The 19006-nt window shown below is 66.2% G+C and overlaps 3 protein-coding genes across 6 annotated transcripts; 1 reads left to right on the top strand and 2 right to left on the bottom strand.

Moving 5' to 3' along the window:
- Positions 1-4448: 4448 nt before the first annotated feature.
- PREB (prolactin regulatory element binding) lies at positions 4449-7079 on the bottom strand. Of its 3 annotated transcripts, none has more exons than XM_084262177.1 (9): positions 6942-7079; positions 6530-6725; positions 6149-6363; positions 5878-5958; positions 5685-5809; positions 5295-5468; positions 5141-5213; positions 4844-5003; positions 4449-4767 (listed from the first exon to the last, which is right to left on the bottom strand). In XM_084262177.1, exons 1-9 carry the CDS (start codon positions 7074-7076, stop codon positions 4673-4675), a joined length of 1254 nt encoding a protein of 417 aa, XP_084118303.1. In that variant the 5' UTR covers positions 7077-7079; the 3' UTR covers positions 4449-4672. The 3 variants fall into 3 exon arrangements, with proteins under 3 accessions (XP_084118303.1, XP_084118305.1, XP_084118304.1); XM_084262179.1 differs by having other exon boundaries at positions 5685-5782; XM_084262178.1 differs by having other exon boundaries at positions 6149-6360.
- Positions 7080-7984: 905 nt separating this feature from the next.
- SLC5A6 (solute carrier family 5 member 6) lies at positions 7985-13978 on the bottom strand. The gene is made up of 16 exons (XM_084261832.1): positions 13932-13978; positions 11324-11801; positions 11022-11087; positions 10903-10954; positions 10729-10796; positions 10488-10642; positions 10173-10313; positions 9938-10067; positions 9784-9872; positions 9594-9706; positions 9426-9493; positions 9270-9356; positions 8975-9162; positions 8781-8884; positions 8592-8710; positions 7985-8492 (listed from the first exon to the last, which is right to left on the bottom strand). Exons 2-16 carry the CDS (start codon positions 11651-11653, stop codon positions 8358-8360), a joined length of 1845 nt encoding a protein of 614 aa, XP_084117958.1. The 5' UTR covers positions 11654-11801; positions 13932-13978; the 3' UTR covers positions 7985-8357.
- Positions 13979-14297: 319 nt separating this feature from the next.
- ATRAID (all-trans retinoic acid induced differentiation factor) lies at positions 14298-17219 on the top strand. 2 transcript variants are annotated; one of them, XM_084261555.1, is made up of 7 exons: positions 14298-14437; positions 14589-14719; positions 14938-15009; positions 16475-16546; positions 16615-16736; positions 16817-16917; positions 17022-17219. In XM_084261555.1, exons 1-7 carry the CDS (start codon positions 14369-14371, stop codon positions 17199-17201), a joined length of 747 nt encoding a protein of 248 aa, XP_084117681.1. In that variant the 5' UTR covers positions 14298-14368; the 3' UTR covers positions 17202-17219. The 2 variants fall into 2 exon arrangements, with proteins under 2 accessions (XP_084117681.1, XP_084117680.1); XM_084261554.1 differs by having other exon boundaries at positions 16814-16917.
- Positions 17220-19006: the final 1787 nt, after the last annotated feature.

Raw genomic sequence — 19006 nt, 5'->3', positions numbered from 1 at the left:
CTTCGTCCCATACTCTCTAGCGAGCGCAAATCTGACGATGCACACTTTGAGGCGTGCTCTCCTCAGGCAGCAACTCTGTCTTCTACAGGATCTGCTGGAGATGCCCCTCGTTTCATGAACTGCTGCCAACAGCACCTGCATTTATGGAGAATAAAGCATATTCAAGGGCCAGCTTGCTGCCTGGGACAGTGAGACATAGAATGAAAAAAAAAAAAAAGAACACCAGACAACAGGCTAGAGAAATTTTTGGAGAAAACAAGACAGGTGCAGATCACGACAAAGAGATGGAAAAGGAAAGTAACTGCAGTGGCCTGCAGGACAGAGATGGAAGACGAAAAAAGGAGGAAGAGAAAGCAGGAAAAAAGCACAGAGAGAAAAAGAAAAGGGAGAGGGAGATGAAGAAAGAGAAAGGGAGAGAAGAAAAGGGAGCAGGACAGTAGAATAGAGAAGTACAGGCAAGGGGAAAAAAAAAAAATCAGAGGAGTAGTAAGAAAGGGCAGGGGTCAGTGGAGGGCTGGGAAGGACAAAGACTCACAAGAAGGACAACAGGTTCTGGATGGGTAACCACCCAACTCTTAAATTTTTGGGGACTTAATGGGTACAAGGTATCCAAGAAGAAAGCTCAAATAGCAAGCCAAACAGTAATGTCTCCAATGGGCTTGGACATTTCACAAGGGCAACAAAGGCTGACAAGGAAACAAAAGGCAGAGCAGAACCTGTGCTCCATTTTCATTTACCATAAAAAATTATAGAAACCCTGCGAGCCACGGAACCCCCAAAAACCCAATTAAAACCACAAAAGAAACCCAAACCAGAAAACCAACAAAAGACCAGAGCAAAATAACCACCGAGCCGAAGAAACCAGCAAACCCGGAAACCCCAGACACCACAAGAACCCCCGATAACCACTGCACGCCACAGCAGCCACAAGAGAAGCCCTAAGCCCTCCTCTGCCAAAAGAGCCCCGCGAGACAGAAAACCCACAAGCCGCAACTAGAGAGAGACACAGACCCACGCAAACCCCCAAATCCCCCCAAACCTGCCAGCCCCGCGGCCCGGACACGCTCAGACTGACCGGAAGAGCCCAGTCGCGCCCCGCCCCGCCGGCCCCTTCGGTGCCCCGTGTCTCCCGTGCCGGCTGCTCGGGGAACGGGAGCTCTGGCCCGGCCGCACCCCCAAGCCCCCGCCGCGACCCCCTCCGCGCACTGCCCGCGCGGCGCGGAGCCCCCCCTCCCGGCCCAGACACCCCGCCGGACGCCGCGGAGACACGTCCCGGCACGGACCGGCGCCGGCAGAAGGCCGGCCGCGGCTGGGGGGGGGTGGAAGGCGCGGCGCCTCGCCGCCCGCGCGCCCCGCACCGACCCCCGGCCCGCCGCGACCACTCGCGCCGCGACCCGCCGACCGCCCGGCCCCGGCCGACCCCGCGACGGGCGGCGGAACCGGAGCCTCACCGGGAGGGAGCGCCCGGCACGCAGCCGGGACCGGCGGCGCAGGGTAACACCCCCCTTCATGCCCTGGGACGTACCCGTTTGCAAGGCGCACACGCAGGGTACACATCCCGGCATTCCGCGGGGCTCCACACCGCCCCCAGCCGCATGCGCAGGCTACTCCGGGCAGCTTCGACTCGCGCTACTGCTCATGCTCCTCGGAATGGCGGCGCCACCGCGCCTTGGTCGCTAGGCAACGGCGCCGCCCTGCTGTACAGCGCTCTGCCGCGCGCGCCGCGCCGCTCGGCCGCAAAACGATCTTGTCACCGGGCCGCGCCTGAGAGCCGGTTCCGGGAGGCCTAGCGCGCGCCGCGCGATCCTGCCGCAGCAGCGCGCCTCAGTCGAGAGCTGGCGGCGAGGAGCCACGAGCGGCATTGCGCACGCGCGGCCAGCCAGCCGCAGTACCGCGGCGTGTCCGCAAGGCGGCGTCACACAGCGGAGTGTCACCCGCCGGGCGCATGCGCAGCCAGGACTGTTGAAAACTGAGGGGGGAGGCCCCACGCTCCCACCAGCCAGCGTCCTGAGCACCCACCCTGCCATGAATCCCATCGGGCTCCCCGGACTTACAGGGGTCCAGACGGAGCAGCAAATCGCCCACCAGCTCGGGGTTCACTCGGGGTTTCTCATTCCTGCAGCCGGGGTCCCCCAGCCTGGGCCGTGTGGGGTCCCAGAGCCCCTGGGCTGCTGCAGACAGAGGCAGCAGCAGCAGCAAATGTCTCTGTGCAGGGCCCTGGCAGCAGGGGCACCGTTCTCATCGAGCAACAGACCAATGTTCTCTCTGGTCCCCCTCTTGTTAATGTATTTTCAAAAAGCTTTTCACTGCCTGCCAAGGTGCTGGCCAGCCGCAGCTCTAAGCCAGCTTTCGCTGCACTAATTGTCTCCCTAGAAAGGTGAACAGCATTCCTGTAACCCTCCCACATTGCCTGACATTGTTTCCGTTGGCCATACACTTTCTTTTTTCACCAAAGCTCTAGGAGGAGGCCCCCGTTCATAGAATTATAGACTGGTCTGGGTTGGAAGGGATCCCAAGTGTCTTGAGTTCCAACCCCCTTGCCACAGGCAGGGCCACCAACCTCCAGGCCTGGATCTAGACAGGGTTGCTCAGGGCCCCATCCAACTTGTTCTGTTCAGCCAAGCCAGCCTCCTGCCCCACCTGCTTATTTCCGACATTTTGGAATTGTCTATTCTTGTGCTTTTAGCAGGTTCTACTTAAAAAGCGACCAGCGTTGACGGACCCTCATGCCTTCAGAAGCAGTTTCCCACTGGACCTTACCAACCAGCTCCTTGAGGAGCCCAAAATCTGCTCTCCCCATATCTAGCGTTGAAGTTTCGGAGGCAGTTTTCTTCCTCTTACCAAAGATCTTATATTCCAGTACCTCATGGTCACTATGGCAAGAGGGCCACCTACTACCACTTCCCCCATGAGACCTTGTTTACAAGCAAGAGATCCAGGAGGGCACCTTTCCTCGTTGGGTCCCTCAATACCTGAACAAGGAAGTTGTCATGCTGTAACAATCTCATGGACCTGTTTGTATTAAGTGTGTGGTGTTCCCAGTTAACACGTGGCAAGGTGAAGTCCCCCATGAGGACAAAAGCAGATAATCTAGAGGCATCTCTTAGTTCCTTAGTGAATAACTCATCAACGTCATTGTTCTGGCCAGGTGGTCTATAGTAGACTCCCACAATACCGCTTTCATTTGCCCCTTAATCCTCTCCTGCCCCGCCTTTTCTGAAGAGCCCATAACCATCCATCACCACACACCAGTCACGAGACTCTTCCCACCAGGTTTCACTTAAGCCAGCGGTAGCATACCTCTGGGACCAAGCCAGGACTTCTAGCTCTTCTTGCTCGTTCCTCATGCTCCATGCATTGGTGTAACAGCACATCAGACACGCTTCATCGTAACCTGCTGCTCTTGGAATGGACTTAGAATCATAGAATCATAGAATGGTCTGGGCTGGAAGGGACCCCAAGGACCATAGAGCTCCAACCCCCCTGCCACAGGCAGGGACACCAACCTCCAGGCCTGGAGCTACACAAGGCTGCCCAGGGCCCCACCAACCTGGCCTTGAACACCTCCAGGGACGGGGAATCCACTACCTCTCTGGGCAGCCTGTTCCAGCCCCTCACCACTCTTTCTGTAAAAAACTTCCCCCTAATATCTAATCTAACCCTTCCCTCCTTTAGCTTTAGTCCATTCCCCCTTGTCCTGCCATTATCTGCTCTTTTAAAAAGTCGAATGCCCTCCTGCCTATAAGCTCCCTTCAGGTACTGGAAGGCTGCAATGAGGTCCCCCCGCAGCCTTCTCTTCTCCAGGCTGAACAAGCCCAGTTCCCTCAGCCTCTCTTTGTAGGGCAGGTGCTCCAGCCCTCTAATCATTCTTGTGGCCCTCCTCTGAACCCTCTCCAACAGTTCCACATCCTTCTTGTATTGAGGGCCCCAGATCTGGACACAGTACTCCAGATGGGGGACTTAAGGAACTGGCACAAAGCACCTCTGATTGTAGCATGCCCTCCCCCATTTGTCACCAGCCACATGAACACACTTCAGTTGGACTGTTGGTCCCACCCCTGACTGACACGCTGCTGCTTGGCTCATTTCTAGCAGCTTGGTTTCACACCTTCTGCTTTCAGATCTAGTTTGAAGACCTCCCCACAACCCCAATTCCTGGGCCAGGATCCTTGTCCCACCCACCACTCTCTTCATCTGGCACTGGGTGACCATGGGCTGTACTGGGGAGCAGGGGCCAAAGGGGGTGTTGAGAGGCAGCCCCAGTGTCCCAGCCTTCCTGGCGCCAACCCACAGGGACGGACACCTTCATCTGCGCAGGGGGCATGTCCCCATTCATCCCTGCCAAGGGGAGGTGCAGCAGCGGCTTGAGGGACACAAAGGCCAGAGCCCCCTGCCCTGGCAGCTGCAGCCCACCCTCTACCCCCCAGCACAGATGGGACAGCACAGGGTCACGCTCCAGTTTTAATGGCAGCAGCTGGGCACAGGGCTGAGACACCCTCTCCCCCTGGGGCCAGCCCCACAGCTGGTGCAGTCCCACTGGGCCAGGCCCTGTGCGGCTCCTGAGCCCCTCATCCACTCCCCAAGTACCAGCGGGGATGGTGGCAACAGGCAGAGTCTGCTGGAGCGGGCAGGGGGTGTGCAGGGGCGCCGGGGGCCCCAGGCTGGCACAGGGCTACAGGAACCCCGGGAAGGCGAGCTGGAGCAGCAAGATGGCAGCCACGATGAGCCCAGCACAGAGCAGCAGCAGCAGCCAGATGGGCAGGGAGCCTGTGGAGGGGAGAGCAGTGAGGACAGGCCTGGCAGCACCCCCAGCCCCTGTGGCAGCCTGCAGCCCAGCACTTACGGCGGCTGGGGAGCAGGTGCAGTTTGCAGCGGCTGTCAACAGCCACGCTGAGCAGTGCGGCCTCGTTCCCTGCCAGCAGCTCCCGCCCACGCTGGCTCTCGGGGACAAAGGCCACATCTGTCACCACGATGCCATGTGCTTCCTTCACATAGTACAGCCTCTGCAGGGCAGAAGGGCAGGCTGGGAGGGACATGGTGGGGGGCACAGGACTGCCCCTGCACCCCTCCCTCCTCATCCAGCTGCACCCCAGGCCAGAAAGAACTGCCCACCCCCCTTCTCATGGCCCACACCACTCACCTGCAGGGAGAAGGCGATGTGAATGGCAACAGAGCCTGTCACCGTGCCCAGCCCCAGGAAGGTGCCCGAGTCACTGCAGAGGGCAAGGGAGGACAGTGAGTGGCGGGAGGGCAGCGTGTGGGGGCTGGTCCAGCCAGGCCGGGCCCTGCAGTACCTGACAGAGAGGCAGGAGATGACCTCGCTGCCACAGGGCCGGGTCAGCAGCGGCAGGAAGCTCTTTCCATCCCATTTGGTCAGGTAGCAGGGCGGGGGTCGGCGCTCCCGCTTGTGGGGCACCTGCACTGTGTAGAGCCTCAATGCCCCGACATTGTCCTCCACAACCCCAAACCTGCACCAGGAAAGCACAGGGTGCATCAGTCCCTACCACCAGCACTGTGGCACCCCCAGCACCCTCCTCCCTTCTTTCCAGCCTGAACCCAGCCTTCCCCCAAAGAGAACCCGGGGAAGCCCCCACCTGCAAGGGCCAGGAGGATGGGTGAGCCCCAGACAACACGCTTGCAGGTTTGCTATGTGGGGGTGGCCCATTTCCAAGCCCCCCTCTCACCGGCAGGCCTGGTAGCGGTAAGCCTTGTCAGGGATGCTGGGCAGGTTCTCGTTCCAGCGCAGCCCCGTCACCAGCTGGTCCTGCTGCCACACGCAGCACTGGAAGTCCCGTCCCGCCGTCACCACCTGTGCAGAGAGCGCCGGCGTCCGAGGGCGGCTCTGCCCACGGGGTTGGGGAGCCACCCGACGCCCACCTTGTTGTCAGGTCCAAGCGCGATATCTTCAATCTCTCCATCGTGGGCTTTGAACTCCAACCTCTTCTTCATGCTGGGGAACTGTAAAGGCAGAGTGGGCATCAAAGCAGGCATAAAAGAGCTGCACCCCACAGGCCAGGGTCCCCTGGCAGCACCCCCACAACACAAGGGTCACTCGCAGAAGGCACTGGGAGGACACAGTGTCAAATGACCACAGGAGCTGCTGATTCGGCATGCCCTGATGCCCAGCCTTGGCTGTCCCTGCGCCTACCTCCCAGAGACGGAGGAAGCCATCGGCACCACCAGTGACAAGCAGAGAGCAGTCAGCATTGAAGCGGACGGCCTTCTGCAGGGCATCAGGGCTGAAATCCGTGCGGACGCTCTGCAGACTCTCCACTGTCACCTCACTCGTCTGGCTCTGCATGTCACCCTGCCCCGATGGGACAGCGCCCTTCCGCTTCCGTGGTCCCTTCTCCCCACCACCTGCTGCGGGGCAAACAACACACAGCCCTGACACAGTTCCCCAACGCCAGACAGGCCATCAGGAGACACACACATACACACACATCTCCGGAGCACATCCCGCAGACCACCCATGCCCAACAGCCCTGCTCCACAGCGACCCCCATCCCAGGAAGAGCGGGGGCCTCACCAGTCTGGCCTACGGAGCCGCTCTTGGCCTCGGGTGCCTGCATGCTGAAGCGGAGGATGTGGCAGCTGGCATCCTGTCCCGCCGCGATGATGTCGTCAGCCAGCGCCATGGTCATGGTGGCACGGGTCTCGGTGTCGTGGGAGTGGAGCAGGGAGGCGCTGAGCTGCCCCCCGATCTGCTCCAGCTGCAGGAAGTGCTGCGGGACGGGGGTTCGAGCGGCCTCAGCCCCAGCACGTGCAGCAGGGACCCGCGCCGGGGCCACCCACTACCCCACTTTCCGGCGCGCCCACACCGAGCGAGGCCGCCTCCAGCCCCTGCCCCCCCCGGCGCCCCCGGTCCTGCAGCTCCCCACCGCCCCCAGGGCCTCTCACCGCCCCCCGAACCCACGGGCCCGCCCGCGGCCGAGCCGCACCACGCCATTGCGGATGCCGGTCTTGGCGGCGCCCCCGCCGCCGGCGGTGATGGCGATCGGCCGCCGCGGGTGGAGGCGGACGGTGTAGAGCGGGAACGGCGCCCGGTACAGCTCGGCGGGCCGCCGCGGCGCCATGACTGCGCCGCACACGTCAGCACGTCACCGCGCCGCCGCCACGTCGGCCCGCATTGCCCCGCCCTCTCTCGGGCAGAGACACGCCCCCTCTCCTCTAGCCCAGCCCCGCGGTCCGGGTTACGCCCCCGTCGCGCGGAGCATGCGCAGGCTGGACCCTGCGGGGGCCGGGGGGGTCAGCGCGTGCGTCGCCCCGTGCGCTGCGGGGGCGGGAGCGGGTCCCCGCGGCGCCCCAGCCCCATGCGTGGGGCAGCTCGCTGTGGGGAGGGGGTCCCCAGTCCCCCCGCCATGGGGCCCCCATGCACCTCAGCAGCTGGTCTCTGGGGGTCCTCAGCCCCCCCGGCTTCCCCACTCCAGGACGCAGCCGGTTCCTGGGGTCCCCGCCCCCCCGGCGTGGCGGGCAGCAGCGCGCCAAGGGGCTGCTCCCCGCCCCGACCCTGCTCCCTCTCTCAACAGAAGTGCCGATGGGCTCCCGCCTCTTCGACGGCCCTTGCGGGGGGGGCCCGGCCCCGACCCCCCACGGGGGGCAGCCTCAGCCTCCGGCAGCCACTACGGCAGGCTGGCAACGGGGGGCAGCACTCCCTGACCGGAGGGACCCCACACCCGCTCCGCCCCGCAGCGCAGGGGCTGCAAGCGGGGCAGGATCCCGGGGGGTGGGAAGTGTACCCCTGGGCCGTGGGGGCACCTGGCGCGATCCACGGCAACAAACGCGCAACGAGCGCCCACCCCCCTGCCTCGCTGCAGCGGAGCTGCGGGTCGGGACCCCCGCCGCGGGTAATGGGGGCTCCCTGCTGCCGCTGTGTATGTCCCAGGCTGGCGACGCTCCCGCTCCCGGGGGGCAGCAGGCCCCCCCGCGCTGCTCTAGGAGACGGGGGGACTGGGGGCGCCAGGGCAGGGGGCTCCTCTGACACCTGTGCTCCAGAACCATTTATTAGGGGAACCATGAACATAAAGATGGGCCGTGGGGGGTCTGTGTGGGTGCTTGGCACCCTGGGGGGATTCAGGGGACCCAGCCCGGGAGCGGTGCAGTAAGGCACATGGGCGAGGAAGGGGGGGGCACCACTCTGACTCCCCCACACCTGTGGTCCCAGAGCCACCCTAGCCTGGGGCCCTGCACTGCCCGTGGGGGGTACAGCCCGGCCACCCTCCCAGCAGGGACCCAGACCCCCCCAGTTGCCTGCTGCTCCCCAGCTGTGCACAGGTGCCCCACGAGGGGATCTGAGCCATCCGGGTGGGGGGCTGCCCAGAAGGCTCAGGGGGGCGGCAGGAACCTCCACGGGGGGCTCAGAAGCAGGTCTCCTGCAGGGCGTAGGCGGGGGCCCCATAGCCCTGTCCCCCTTCTTCCTCCCCCCGCCCGGGGGGGGGCAGGCCGTTGGCCATCCCATTGCTCTTCACTGCGGTGTCCATTGTGTCGGCGTCCTGCAGGGACAGTGCAAGGGGCATCAGGGGTGGGGTGGGGGGCAGACAGATGCCATGTGTCCACCCTCCTCCCATGTGGGGTCGGGGCTCCCCCCTCACCTGGGCAGCCCCCACCCCACAGCAGAGCCTCTGCCGGTACTGGCGGGGCAGGCAGCAGAGCAGGCGAGGCAGCACGGGATAGATGGTGCGGGGGTCCACGGCTGCTGCCGGCGTGGGACCTGGGGGCCAGAGAAGATAGTGAGCAAGGGGGGGGGACCTGCTAGCATCCCCCCTGCACCTCACACTCACCCGTCAGCAGGCTGACCAGGAGCCCCACCAGGATGACGGTGGTGGAGTTATGGGCGCTGTACCACATGTAGGACAGGCTGTAAAACTTCTGCAGCCCTGTGGGGCTGGGGGGAACAAGGGGGTCAGGAGGGGGAACACAGAGCAGCACCCCTGCAGCCCCCAGGACACGGCACCAAGCCCCCCGCCCTGCTTACCTGTGGGGGGCTGGCGTGGGGGCCAGCAGTGTGGTGGCAAGGACGGTGGTGAGGTTGCCGCCAACCGAAGGGAGCACAGTGCCATTGGGCGGGGGGGACGACCCGCCCCCCACCGTGCTCTGCAGCAGGCTGCCGATGCCCACCCAGAAGGCCATGGCCAGGCCTGACAGCAGCCCCACGATGGCACCCTGTGCCGGCAGAAAGGGGGAGCATTGACCCCTGGCTGGGGCCCACATGTGTCCTCCACTCGGCACTGCTCCCCACCCCTCCCCAGGCAGAGGGACACAACACTCACCGTGGAGTTGGCACAGGGGAAGAACATACCCAGGCAGAAGAGCCCCAGGAGCGGACCCCCCACCATGCCGAAGATGCTGATGGCTGCCTGTAGGGGACATGGCCCTCAGCACTGACCCTGCTCACAGGACAGGTGCCCCCCTGGCCCCCTCCTTACCTGCAGCACGGGGCCGAGCATGGAGGACACATATGCCATCCCCAGGCACAGCAATCCATAACCAAGAGCTGCAGAGAGGAGTGGGGGATCACAGAAGTGCTGGGGAACACCTGCTGACAGCACCAGCCCCTGGCAGCAGCCCCCCAGCCATTCCCCCCAACAGCTCACCCAGCAGCTTGGAGAGCAGCGTGGCCCGTGCCTCCGGCAGCCCAGGGCAGTGTGGCCGCACCAGGTCCTCCATTGTCACCGTGGCCAGCGAGTTGAAGGCGGAGGAGATGGTGCTGGGGTGGAAAGGGCGTGGGAAGGGGGTCAGCTGGGACCCCTCCCAGCCCTGCTGGCCCCAGAACCACCTGCTCACCTGAGGGACCCACTGAAGAGGCAGGCGACAAAGAGCCCAGGCAGCCCTGGCAGGTCCCGCAGCACATCCATCACGAAGTACAGCACCAGCTGTGGACTGAGGGTCAGTACAGGGGGTAGGGGAGGATGGGGGGCCCAGGGGTCCAGCTGCCCACCTGGTCAGAGGAGATGGAGCTCTGGGCAGGCACCAGCGGGTGCTCCCGGTCATAGACGAACATGACAAGGCCGGTGAGGCAGCTGAGGCAGAGGACGATCTGCTGGCAGGGGAAGACGGCGTAGCAGGAGCTGCAGGCACCAGGCAGGGGTCAGAGGCACTGGGGGACACCCCTCCACAGACAACACATTCCTCCCCACCAAGTCCCATCCACAGGACACCCCATCCCCACTCACAGCTTGGCCTCACGCTCACTGCGGGCACTGAGGTACCGCTGCACCTGCGCCTGGTTCACACCGTACAGCGACAGCATCATGAAGACACCTCCCACCGCCAGCGTCCAGAAGGTGTGCCGCTCGAACGGGTCAGGGTCCAGGCTGTGGGGAGGCACCAGACCAGCATCACCGCGGTGGGTCCCCACCAGCACCCTGCAGCATGGGGAAGGAGGCACCAGGGATAGCCCCCCCCCCCCTCCCAACCCCCACTCTCAAAAGGTGCGTCCCCATGGCAGGGATGTGCGTGGGAAAAGGCGTCGCATCCGGGTGGCTCACTCGATGCCAGAGATCTTTCCCTCCTGCTCAGCCAGGCGCCAGACACGGGCCATGCCGCCCACACGCTGGGCACCCACCACGATGACAGCCAGCTGCCCTGCGAACATCACCAGCGTCTGGAAGACGTCAGTCCAGATAACGGCCTTCAGCCCGCCCTGCGGAGACATGGCGCCTGTCACCACGGCGCAGGGGCACACGAGGTGCCTTATGCCTGGCCCAACTGTGGCTCCGCGCCACTCACCAGTGTAGTATACAGCGTGCAGACCAGCCCCATGGTGAGCACCGCGCTCCAGAGGTCAAAACCCGTCACTGTAAGCAGCAAAGGCCATTAATGGCCTGGGGGGGGGGGGGGGGCATAATCTCCCCCCCTATCCCCCCAGAAGCATTGGCCCCCCCACTCCCACCCCCCCTTTACCTGCATTCAGGGCCAGTGCAGGCACGTAAAGCACCACCCCCATATAGATGACCTGCAGGGAGAGCAACAATGACACTGTGCACAGCCCCCTGTGCCCCCCCCCTCACCGCCCCACTCACCATCTGGAAGATGAATGTGATGGTGCCGAAGATCCTCACCGTCTTGTTGAACCGCAGCTCCAGGTACTGGGGAGAGGGACATGACACGGGTCAGGATGCTGTCTCACCCGCGCGTGTGGTCCTGAGCACAGGGGAACATCCATCCTCCATGTGTCCCCCCCCCGAGGATTCATCTGCAGGCCGTGGTACACTGGGCAATGAGGGAACGGGAGCCACAGCCCCCACCAGGCACCACCAGCTCATTCCCTGAGTCCCACACATCCCCCCAAGTGCTGGGGTCCGCAGCCCCTGTTGCCGCTCACCTCATAGGTGCTGGTGATGCGCAAGCGATAGAAGACAGGGATGAAGACGTGGGCTGGGATGAGCAGCCCCAGGAAGTAGGAGCAGCCCAGGAACCAGTACTCGGTGCCGAAGCGGTAGATCTCAGATGGCACACCCAGGATGGCTACGGCTGACTGGAAGGTGGCCAGCAGGGAGAGGGCCACGGGCAGGCAGCCCATGTTGCGGTTGGCCAGGAGGAACTCTTGCACTGTGCGCTGTCGGTCCCCACTCAGCGCGTAGAAGAGCCCGATGGCCGACGACAGCACCAGCAGCAGCGCAAAGATGCTGTAGTCGATCACCGTGAACTCCATGGTGAGCGTCTCCTGTTGCCGCCGTCCCGCCGGAGCTGCCACTGCCTGGCCGCACGCCCCGGCTTCGCCCTGTTGCCCTCATGGGCGCGCCAAGCCCCAGCAGCCACCCTGGCAGCGTGTCCTCACCGGCATCTCCACGGCACCAGAGCTGTGGGAGGAGGGATAGGTGGCGGCGGCGGCAGCCAGGAGCTGCTCCTGGCGCTGCAGGGAACTTCGATGCGGCAGGGACCTTCGCTTGCTCCGTCTCAGCCTCAAGGACTAGGTGCTGGGAGAGGCCAGGGGATCTGGAACGTCCCCTTCGCCCTCCTCCTCCTCCCTCTGGGCTGGGCTTGCCGCCGCCACGGCGCCCACCCCCCGGGGCTGCCTAACCTGTCTCTGCCAAGGAAAACCAGAGTGTCTTCCAAAGAGCGCAAGGCTGCAGTTGCGAAAACAAGTTGCACCCAGGACCCCGGCGCCACTGGCCCTGCCAGCTCCACGCTGCCCTGCCGAGCCCAGTAGAACCGGGCCTGGGGTGGCCAAACCCAACCCAACCGCCCCCGGTGCCGCACAGTCCTGCTAAGCCTGGCCCTGCTCACCCTGCCCCAGCCAAACACAGTATGGCCCAACTGCCCCAGCACTGTGCAGCCTCACTAAACCCGGCAGAGCTGCCCAGGGTGTGAGAGCCCAGCACAACCATCCCTGCGCCAGGCAGCCACCCCTGGGGCTGGCACAGTGCAGCCAGCACCACAGCAGCCCACCCAGCAAGACTGGCCTTGCCAGCCCCATGGATGGGGCTGTGGGGACAGACAGATGGACAGCAGAGCTTGGTCTGCACCAGTGAGATACAGGAGAGTTACTAGAGCAGAGGCTGGGCAGGGTGACCCCTCTGACACACAGCTGGGAATGGACAGAGACATTCAGACAGATGGAGGGGACTGAGCCTCAGGGCTGGGGCAGCAGCCAGACAGAACAGCTGCTGGCCCTGGTCCCCCCGCCCTGCTCCCTGGCACATCCACAGCAGACCTCACAGTGCCCCTACCCCTGCTCCAGCCCTTGCTGAGTGGCAGGGCTGGCCAGGCAGGAAGGAGACATGACCATGGACACCCCCCTTGCCTCTACCAGCAGGCACAGGGCTGCAGGGAGCCCAGAGTGGCAAGTGCTGGGGACCAGCAGGTGCTGGTGGAGTGGGAGGTGCCACAGGACCCCATGCCACTATGGAACCCCACGCTGCCGCACTGGTGGGGCAGCATTAGGGGCTGCTCAGGGTACAGACAGGATGACGCCAGGCTGTGAGGGGGGACTCGCAGGAGGGGTGCTGGTGCTGTGCCCACTGTGATCCCCAGAGGAATGTCTGCCTGGGGCATACCGGGGGGGATTATGCTGGGCCCTCCCCTGCACCTGGCACGGCTCGCCCGGGCCTGCCTGCCATGGGGATGGAGGCGGCTGTGCTGGCACAGGATGCGACGGCCAGGCAGAAAGGGGGTGAGAGGGCAGCGCCTCCCACCTCCACCCCGTGTGGCAGCAGCTCCCGGGCAGGGTCCAAGGTCACCTCACCACATTCCATTACGGAGACTAAACACAGGGCAGGCGGCGCCACGGTCCCTGAAGGCTGCTCCACCGACACCGCAGCCCAAGGTCCCGCAGCCCCCTGGCCAAGGCCCCACAGCCCCCCCCCCCCCCCCCCCGCCAAGGCTCCACTGTGCCCAAAGTCCTGCTGTAGCACCCCTGGCTCAAGGCTCCACGGTGCCCCGTGTCCCCAGATGGTGCCCTGTGTCCCCTGTTCTGTGCCCGGTATCCTTGTGCTGTGTCCCCTGTCTCCAGCCCCAGGGTGCCCCATGTCTCCAGCCTGTGCCCCGGTCCCCCAGACCTTGCCTTATGCTTCCTGGTTCCGTGGTGTCCCGAGTGTCTGTCCCTGGCTGAGGCCCGCCCTTTCTGTCCCCCCCCTTACACTTCCTTGTCCCTCGGTGACCCCGCTCCAGGCACCGCTGCCCAGCCCCGGTGTCCCCGGTGACCTCAGGCCACCGCCCTGCTCCTCGTCCCCGGTGACCCCAGGCCACCGCCCCGCTCCCCATCCCCAGTGTCCCCGGTGTCTCCGATGCCCCCAGGCCACCGCCCTGCTCCCCGTCCCCGGTGTCCCCGCTGTCCCCAGCCCACGGCCGGGCCCCCGGCCCCCGCTGTCCCCAGTGACCCCGGCCCAGCTCCTCGGTGGCAGCCGCAGGACGAGCCCCGGCGCGGGGGCTGCCCGAGCCCCGCGGGGCCTCTCCTCGAGGGGTCCCGGCGGTCCCGGAGCGATACTCACCGGCGGCGGCGACCGGCGCGGCAGTGAGACCCACGTGCCGCCCTGCCAGCCGCCGGCGCGCTTTGATTACGTCTGAGGGCTGCCCTCACCGCCAGCTGCCCGTCCTCCGCGCGCAGGGATGGAGTCAGCGGCCTCCGCCGGGCCCGGCCCCCACGTGGGGCCGGCGGTACCGGCAGGGGCGCGGCCGCGCTCCGCTGCCCCGGGCAGGTCACCGCGCCCCGGCAACCCGCTCGCCGCGGGGGAACCTCGCCGCGGCGCCAGGGCGGGTCCAGAGGGCGCCCGGGCCGGTCCCCCCGCGCCTCCCGCCGGGCCGGTGTCCCTCCCAGTGAAGGGCCCGGCTGTGTCCTGCCCGCCAGGGGGCGCCCTGGCGCCGGGCGGGTCCGTGGGGGCGGGGCGATGCCGGAAGAGCCCCGCGGGGACGCGGCGGCGCCCGGGCCATGGGCGCCGTCCTGCTGCTGCCGCTGCTGCTGCTGCCGCCGCCGCCCTGGGCCGCCGGTGGCGCGGCGGTGAGCCGGGGCTCGGGGGATGGCGGCCTGGCGTGCCCGGGTCGGGAGGCACCCGGGACCGGGATGCCGGCGGCGCTGGAATCGGGGGGGGGGGGCTGCGGGGGCGCCCGGTGCGGGGCTGCTCCTGCCTCACCGGCCGCCCCCGCCTCAGGTGTGCGAGCGCTGCCCGGGGCCAGTGCAGAACGGCTCCGTCGTGGCCCAATACTGCAAGTCCCGAGCCGGCACCGAGAGCGAGGGGCGCTGCTGCCGGGAACGGGGCGCCCGCCCGGAGCGTCTGCTCGGGTACGGGGCGGAGGGGCGGCGCGGGGGGGCTGCACGCGGGGGGGCGCGGGGGGCAGAGAAGGTGTCGGGAGCCACAGGGATGCGGGTCCAGGAGGGTAACGGGGGCACGGGGTGGGTGTTGGGGGATGTGGAGGGGTCAGGGGGATGGGGTTGCGTGGGCGGGGACACATGCGGGGGTGCCAGGCTGCCGACCCTTCCCCGACTTCTACCCTTCCCAGGCTGGACCTGAGTGACTGCTCCCTGCGCAGCCTCCCCCCGGGGCTGGCCGAGGCCACCGCTCTCATTGTCTTGTGAGTCCTTGTGCACCCCACCCTGTTTCCTGCAAGGGGCTGGGCCAGGCAGGGAGAGGGGTCTGGGGTGGCGCTGGTGGGAACCCCCACCTCCGCAGCACAGCCCTCCCTCCCTGGTCCCTGTCCCTCAGCACGCTGGCTGTCCCTCCGCCCCTGGTAACTGGGGAAAAGGGAGCATAACCCCCATTTCTAAAAGGGTGGACCGCCAACTGGGCAGCCCCACCTCCCTGCTCCCCGTCAGAGCATGGAGGAGACCCTCCTGGAAGCTGTCAAGGCACACGGGGGCGGGTGGCGGGGGTGTGAGACAGCCAGCACAGCTTTGCCAGAGCAGGTCTCCAAAGCAGCCCGTGTCGTTTGCCTGCACCACTGTACAGGTTTTGGCAGTCTTGAAGAGATGTGGAGCTGGTGGATGGGCTGTTGGGTGGATTGTCTGGCTGGGCACATCCAAGTGGAGACTAGTAATGGGTGGTGTCCCTCAGGGACTGGGACTGGTGCTGTTCAGCGTCTTCACTAATGACAGAGTAGGATCGAGTGTCAGGGTGGCACCAACCTACATGGTGCAGTTAATTTGTTGGGGAAATTAATGGCACCCACAGGGACCTGGGAGGGCTGGGAATACACACAGCAACATCCCAACTTCAGCAAGGCCAAGGGGAAGGTCCTCCCCAGGGGTCAGGGCAGCCCTGGCACAGTGACAGGCTGGGGGGTGGGTGGATGGACAACAGCCCCGAGGGGAAGGGCTTGGGGGTGCTGGGGGTGAGAAGCTCCACATGAGCTGGCACCATGCACTGGCAGCCCCAAAAGCCACCTATGTCCTGGGCTGCACCCCCAGCAGCAGGACTGGCAGGGCTGGGACAGGGGGATTCTGCCCCTCGGCTCTGCTCTGGGGGTCCCCAGGACAAGGGGGACATGGAGGTGTGGGAGCCAGTCCTGAGGAGTCCTAGAGATGATGGGAGGGCTGGAGCCCCTCTGCTCTGGAGCCAGGCTGGCAGAGCTGGGCTGGCTCAGCCCAGAGAAGAGAAGCTGCTGCTGGGGAGAGCTCCCAGCCCCTTCCCGGCCCTCGAGGGGCTCCAGGAGAGCTGGAGAGGGGCTGGTGCCCAGGGCAGGGAGGGCCAGGCCCGGGGAAACGGCCTTCAGCTGCAGGAGGGGGATGGAGAGGGGCTGGGGGGGCAGGAATCCTTCCTGGGGAGGGGGCAGGCCCTGACACAGGGTGCCCAGAGAAGCTGGGGCTGCCCCAGGACCCCTGGCAGGGCTCAAGGCCGGGCTGGATGGGGCTGGGGGCACCCTGGGCTGGGGGGAGAGGTGTCTCTGCACATGGCAGGGGAGCACTGGGGGCTCTGGAGCCCTTCCCCATACACCACTTGGGGGGTTTACACCACTGTCCCAGAGGCACCAATGCCCTGCTGGGGAGCAGCCTGGCTGGGGCAGCAGCGGGTGGGGGTCCATGCGCCCAGTGTGTTTGCAGGGACCTGACAGAGAACCCCCTGATGCCTCTCCCGGAAGGCTCCTTGCTGGGCTTCACCCACCTGCAGCACCTGTGAGTACCGGGGGTGGGGGGCGGTGCAGGCGCCCGCACAGAGCTGGGTGCTGAGCTCTGCTCCACAGCGCGGTGCCGCTGCCGCTGGAGTGCCCGGGGGGGAGCAGCGCCTGGGAGGAGGACACGGTGAACGGGAGCAGACGGCTCTGCCAGGGCCAGAGGAACCCCTGCAACGGCTCCGGGGACCACGGTATGGTGGGGGGGCCGCGTCCCCGGTGCTGTGTGACCCCGGTGTGACTTGGCCCCGTGACTGCCCCCTCTCCCCAGCAGCGTGGCTGTGCCCCGAGAACGCCGCCTGTGTCCCTGATGGCCCCGGCCTTGTGCAGTGCCTCTGCCAGGGCCCCTTCCACGGCTACAAGTGCCTGCGCGAGGTGACAGTCTGCAGCACGGGATCCCCCTCCCCGAGTGCCCGGCAGCCCCGGCCGGAGCTGGGTGGGCTCGGGGGGCTGAGCCACTCACTGCCACTTCTCTGCAGGGCACGTTCCCGGTGCTGCTCTTCTGCGGGATCCTGGGAGCTGTCACCGTGTCCCTGTCGCTGCTGCTCTGGGGCACCCAGCGCCGGAAGGTGAAGAGCCCCTGGGCGGGGAGGGGGGCTCCGTGTCCGGGAGGGCTCCGTGTCCCGGGGTCCGGCTCCCCGGGCGGGAGCTGGGGATGAATAAACCCGGCAGCAGCCTCTCCGTGTCCGACTCCCTGCGGGGCCGGCAGCGGGCGGGACGGGGCGGGCAGGAGCCCGCGGGCACTGCGGGACCCCGCCGGCCACGCTGGAGAGCCGCCCGCTGGGCTGGGGGCGCCGCCCGACCCCTTCCCCCGGCGGCCGGGGCAGAGTCCCGCCCGTTCCCCGCACCCCGCGCTGCGGCGGGGCGAATGAGAAGGGGCGGGGGCTGTGGCTCCGGGGGCGTGTCCATGCAGATCAGCGCCGCGCGGCATGCCGGGAGCCCGCGGCCCGCGGTCGCCGCGTTCTGTGTGTGAGTGCGGGGCGGGGCGGCGGGGGTGCGCGGAGAGTGGGTCATACTTACCTGGCAGGGGAGACACCATGATCAGGCAGGTGGTTTTCCCAGGGCGAGGCTCATCCCCTGCACTCCGGGTGTGCTGACCCCTGCGATTTCCCCAAATGCGGGAAACTCGACTGCATAATTTGTGGTAGTGGGGGACTGCGTTCGCGCTCTCCCCTGGCTCGCCGGTGCAAAGACAGGTTTTATTGTCGCGGTTGTATCATGAGACGTGGTTTTTCGACTCGTCTAAATCCCGCTGTCCCGCTGCCCGTCGCGCTCTCCCGATTAAAGGGAATGTCGACCCGGACCGCTGATGCTTTTCCTGCTCGCAGCTCCGGCTCGGCCGCCGGGAACACCGACCTCCACCCTGCTGTCGGACGCGGGACACGGTGTAACCTGCCGCGTTTATTAATCAAACCCAGCGCAGATGCACTTTGCGACCGGTGATGGACCAGACAAGCGATGCGACGGGGAGACGGGCGGTGGCCGGGCCGGGCGCTGCGTGCTGCTGCGGGACACCCGGCCCCGGTCCGCGGTGCGGGGGGCCGGGGGGACACCGCCGGCCCACGCGGGATCCCCGGGTCCTGCGACAGAACGGACCCGATGAGCTCTGCGGTTCCTGCCATCGCTTCTCGGCACCGCCCCTGTGCCGCTGCGATCGCCGCGTTTCGCGGTGCCGCCGGCTCCGGGCCGCAGTTACCGGAGACACATTCTGCGTTTCTCCCGGCTGCGGAGTCAGTTCCCGGCGTTACCGGTCATGGAGGTGTCGGCGCCCGGCCCGAGCCCCGCGGTGCTGCGGGAGGCACCCGGGCCGGGACACAACCGCGCCGCGTTGTACGGCCCGGGACAGATGCTGGGTGCCGGGTGCGGGCAGACCTGGCGGCACCCGCGCGGATCAGAGGAAGGTGAAACAAGACGCCCGAAAAACCGCTCAGGCTCCAGTGACCTCACGCCAACTACTGTCTGTCTTTGCACCACCGAGCCAGGGGAGAGCGCGAACGCAGTCCCCCACTACCACAAATTATGCAGTCGAGTTTCCCGCATTTGGGGAAATCGCAGGGGTCAGCACACCCGGAGTGCAGGGGATGAGCCTCGCCCTGGGAAAACCACCTGCCTGATCATGGTGTCTCCCCTGCCAGGTAAGTATGACCCATTCTCCGCGCACCCCCGCCGCCCCGCCCCGCACACACACACAGGCCGCGGCGACCGCGGCCCGCGGGCTCCCGGCATGCCGCGCGGCGACGATCTGCATGGACCAGCCCCCGGAGCCGCAGGCCCCGCCCCGCCGCTTCTCCCCAGCGCAGCCGCAGCCACAGGGAGAAGCTCAAACCCCAGGTCGGGCCCCTCGTCCGGCTCCGGCCGCGCCCCTCCCGGGATAACGGGACCGGGATCAGCCCTCCGCACTCACGCCGCAGCTGGGCCGGGCTCCACCGCTCACCCCGCACGTGGCTCCGGTCACTCACACCAG

The sequence above is a fragment of the Gallinula chloropus genome (assembly GCF_964237585.1).
Source record: "Gallinula chloropus genome assembly, chromosome: 3".
Taxonomy (NCBI): Eukaryota; Metazoa; Chordata; class Aves; order Gruiformes; family Rallidae; genus Gallinula; species Gallinula chloropus.
The sequence above is the reverse complement of the archived record's forward strand: the minus strand, read 5'-3'. Positions and strand labels throughout refer to the sequence as shown.

Coding starts and splice junctions, on each gene's coding strand:
- PREB (XM_084262177.1), bottom strand. CDS start 7,076: ATGGCGCCGCGGCGGCCCGCCGAGCTGTACCGGGCGCCGTTCCCGCTC. Junction 5,214..5,294: donor ATCTCCTGCCTCTCTGTCAG/GTACTGCAGGGC, acceptor TGCCCTCTGCAG/TGACTCGGGCACCTTCCTGG. Junction 5,004..5,140: donor ACATCGCCTTCTCCCTGCAG/GTGAGTGGTGTG, acceptor TCTGCCCTGCAG/AGGCTGTACTATGTGAAGGA.
- SLC5A6 (XM_084261832.1), bottom strand. CDS start 11,653: ATGGAGTTCACGGTGATCGACTACAGCATCTTTGCGCTGCTGCTGGTG. Junction 10,643..10,728: donor GCACGCTGTATACTACACTG/GTGAGTGGCGCG, acceptor ATGTCTCCGCAG/GGCGGGCTGAAGGCCGTTAT. Junction 8,493..8,591: donor GTGGGGTGGGGGCTGCCCAG/GTGAGGGGGGAG, acceptor CTGTCCCTGCAG/GACGCCGACACAATGGACAC.
- ATRAID (XM_084261554.1), top strand. CDS start 14,369: ATGGGCGCCGTCCTGCTGCTGCCGCTGCTGCTGCTGCCGCCGCCGCCC. Junction 15,010..16,474: donor GCCACCGCTCTCATTGTCTT/GTGAGTCCTTGT, acceptor GTGTGTTTGCAG/GGACCTGACAGAGAACCCCC. Junction 16,547..16,614: donor TTCACCCACCTGCAGCACCT/GTGAGTACCGGG, acceptor TCTGCTCCACAG/CGCGGTGCCGCTGCCGCTGG.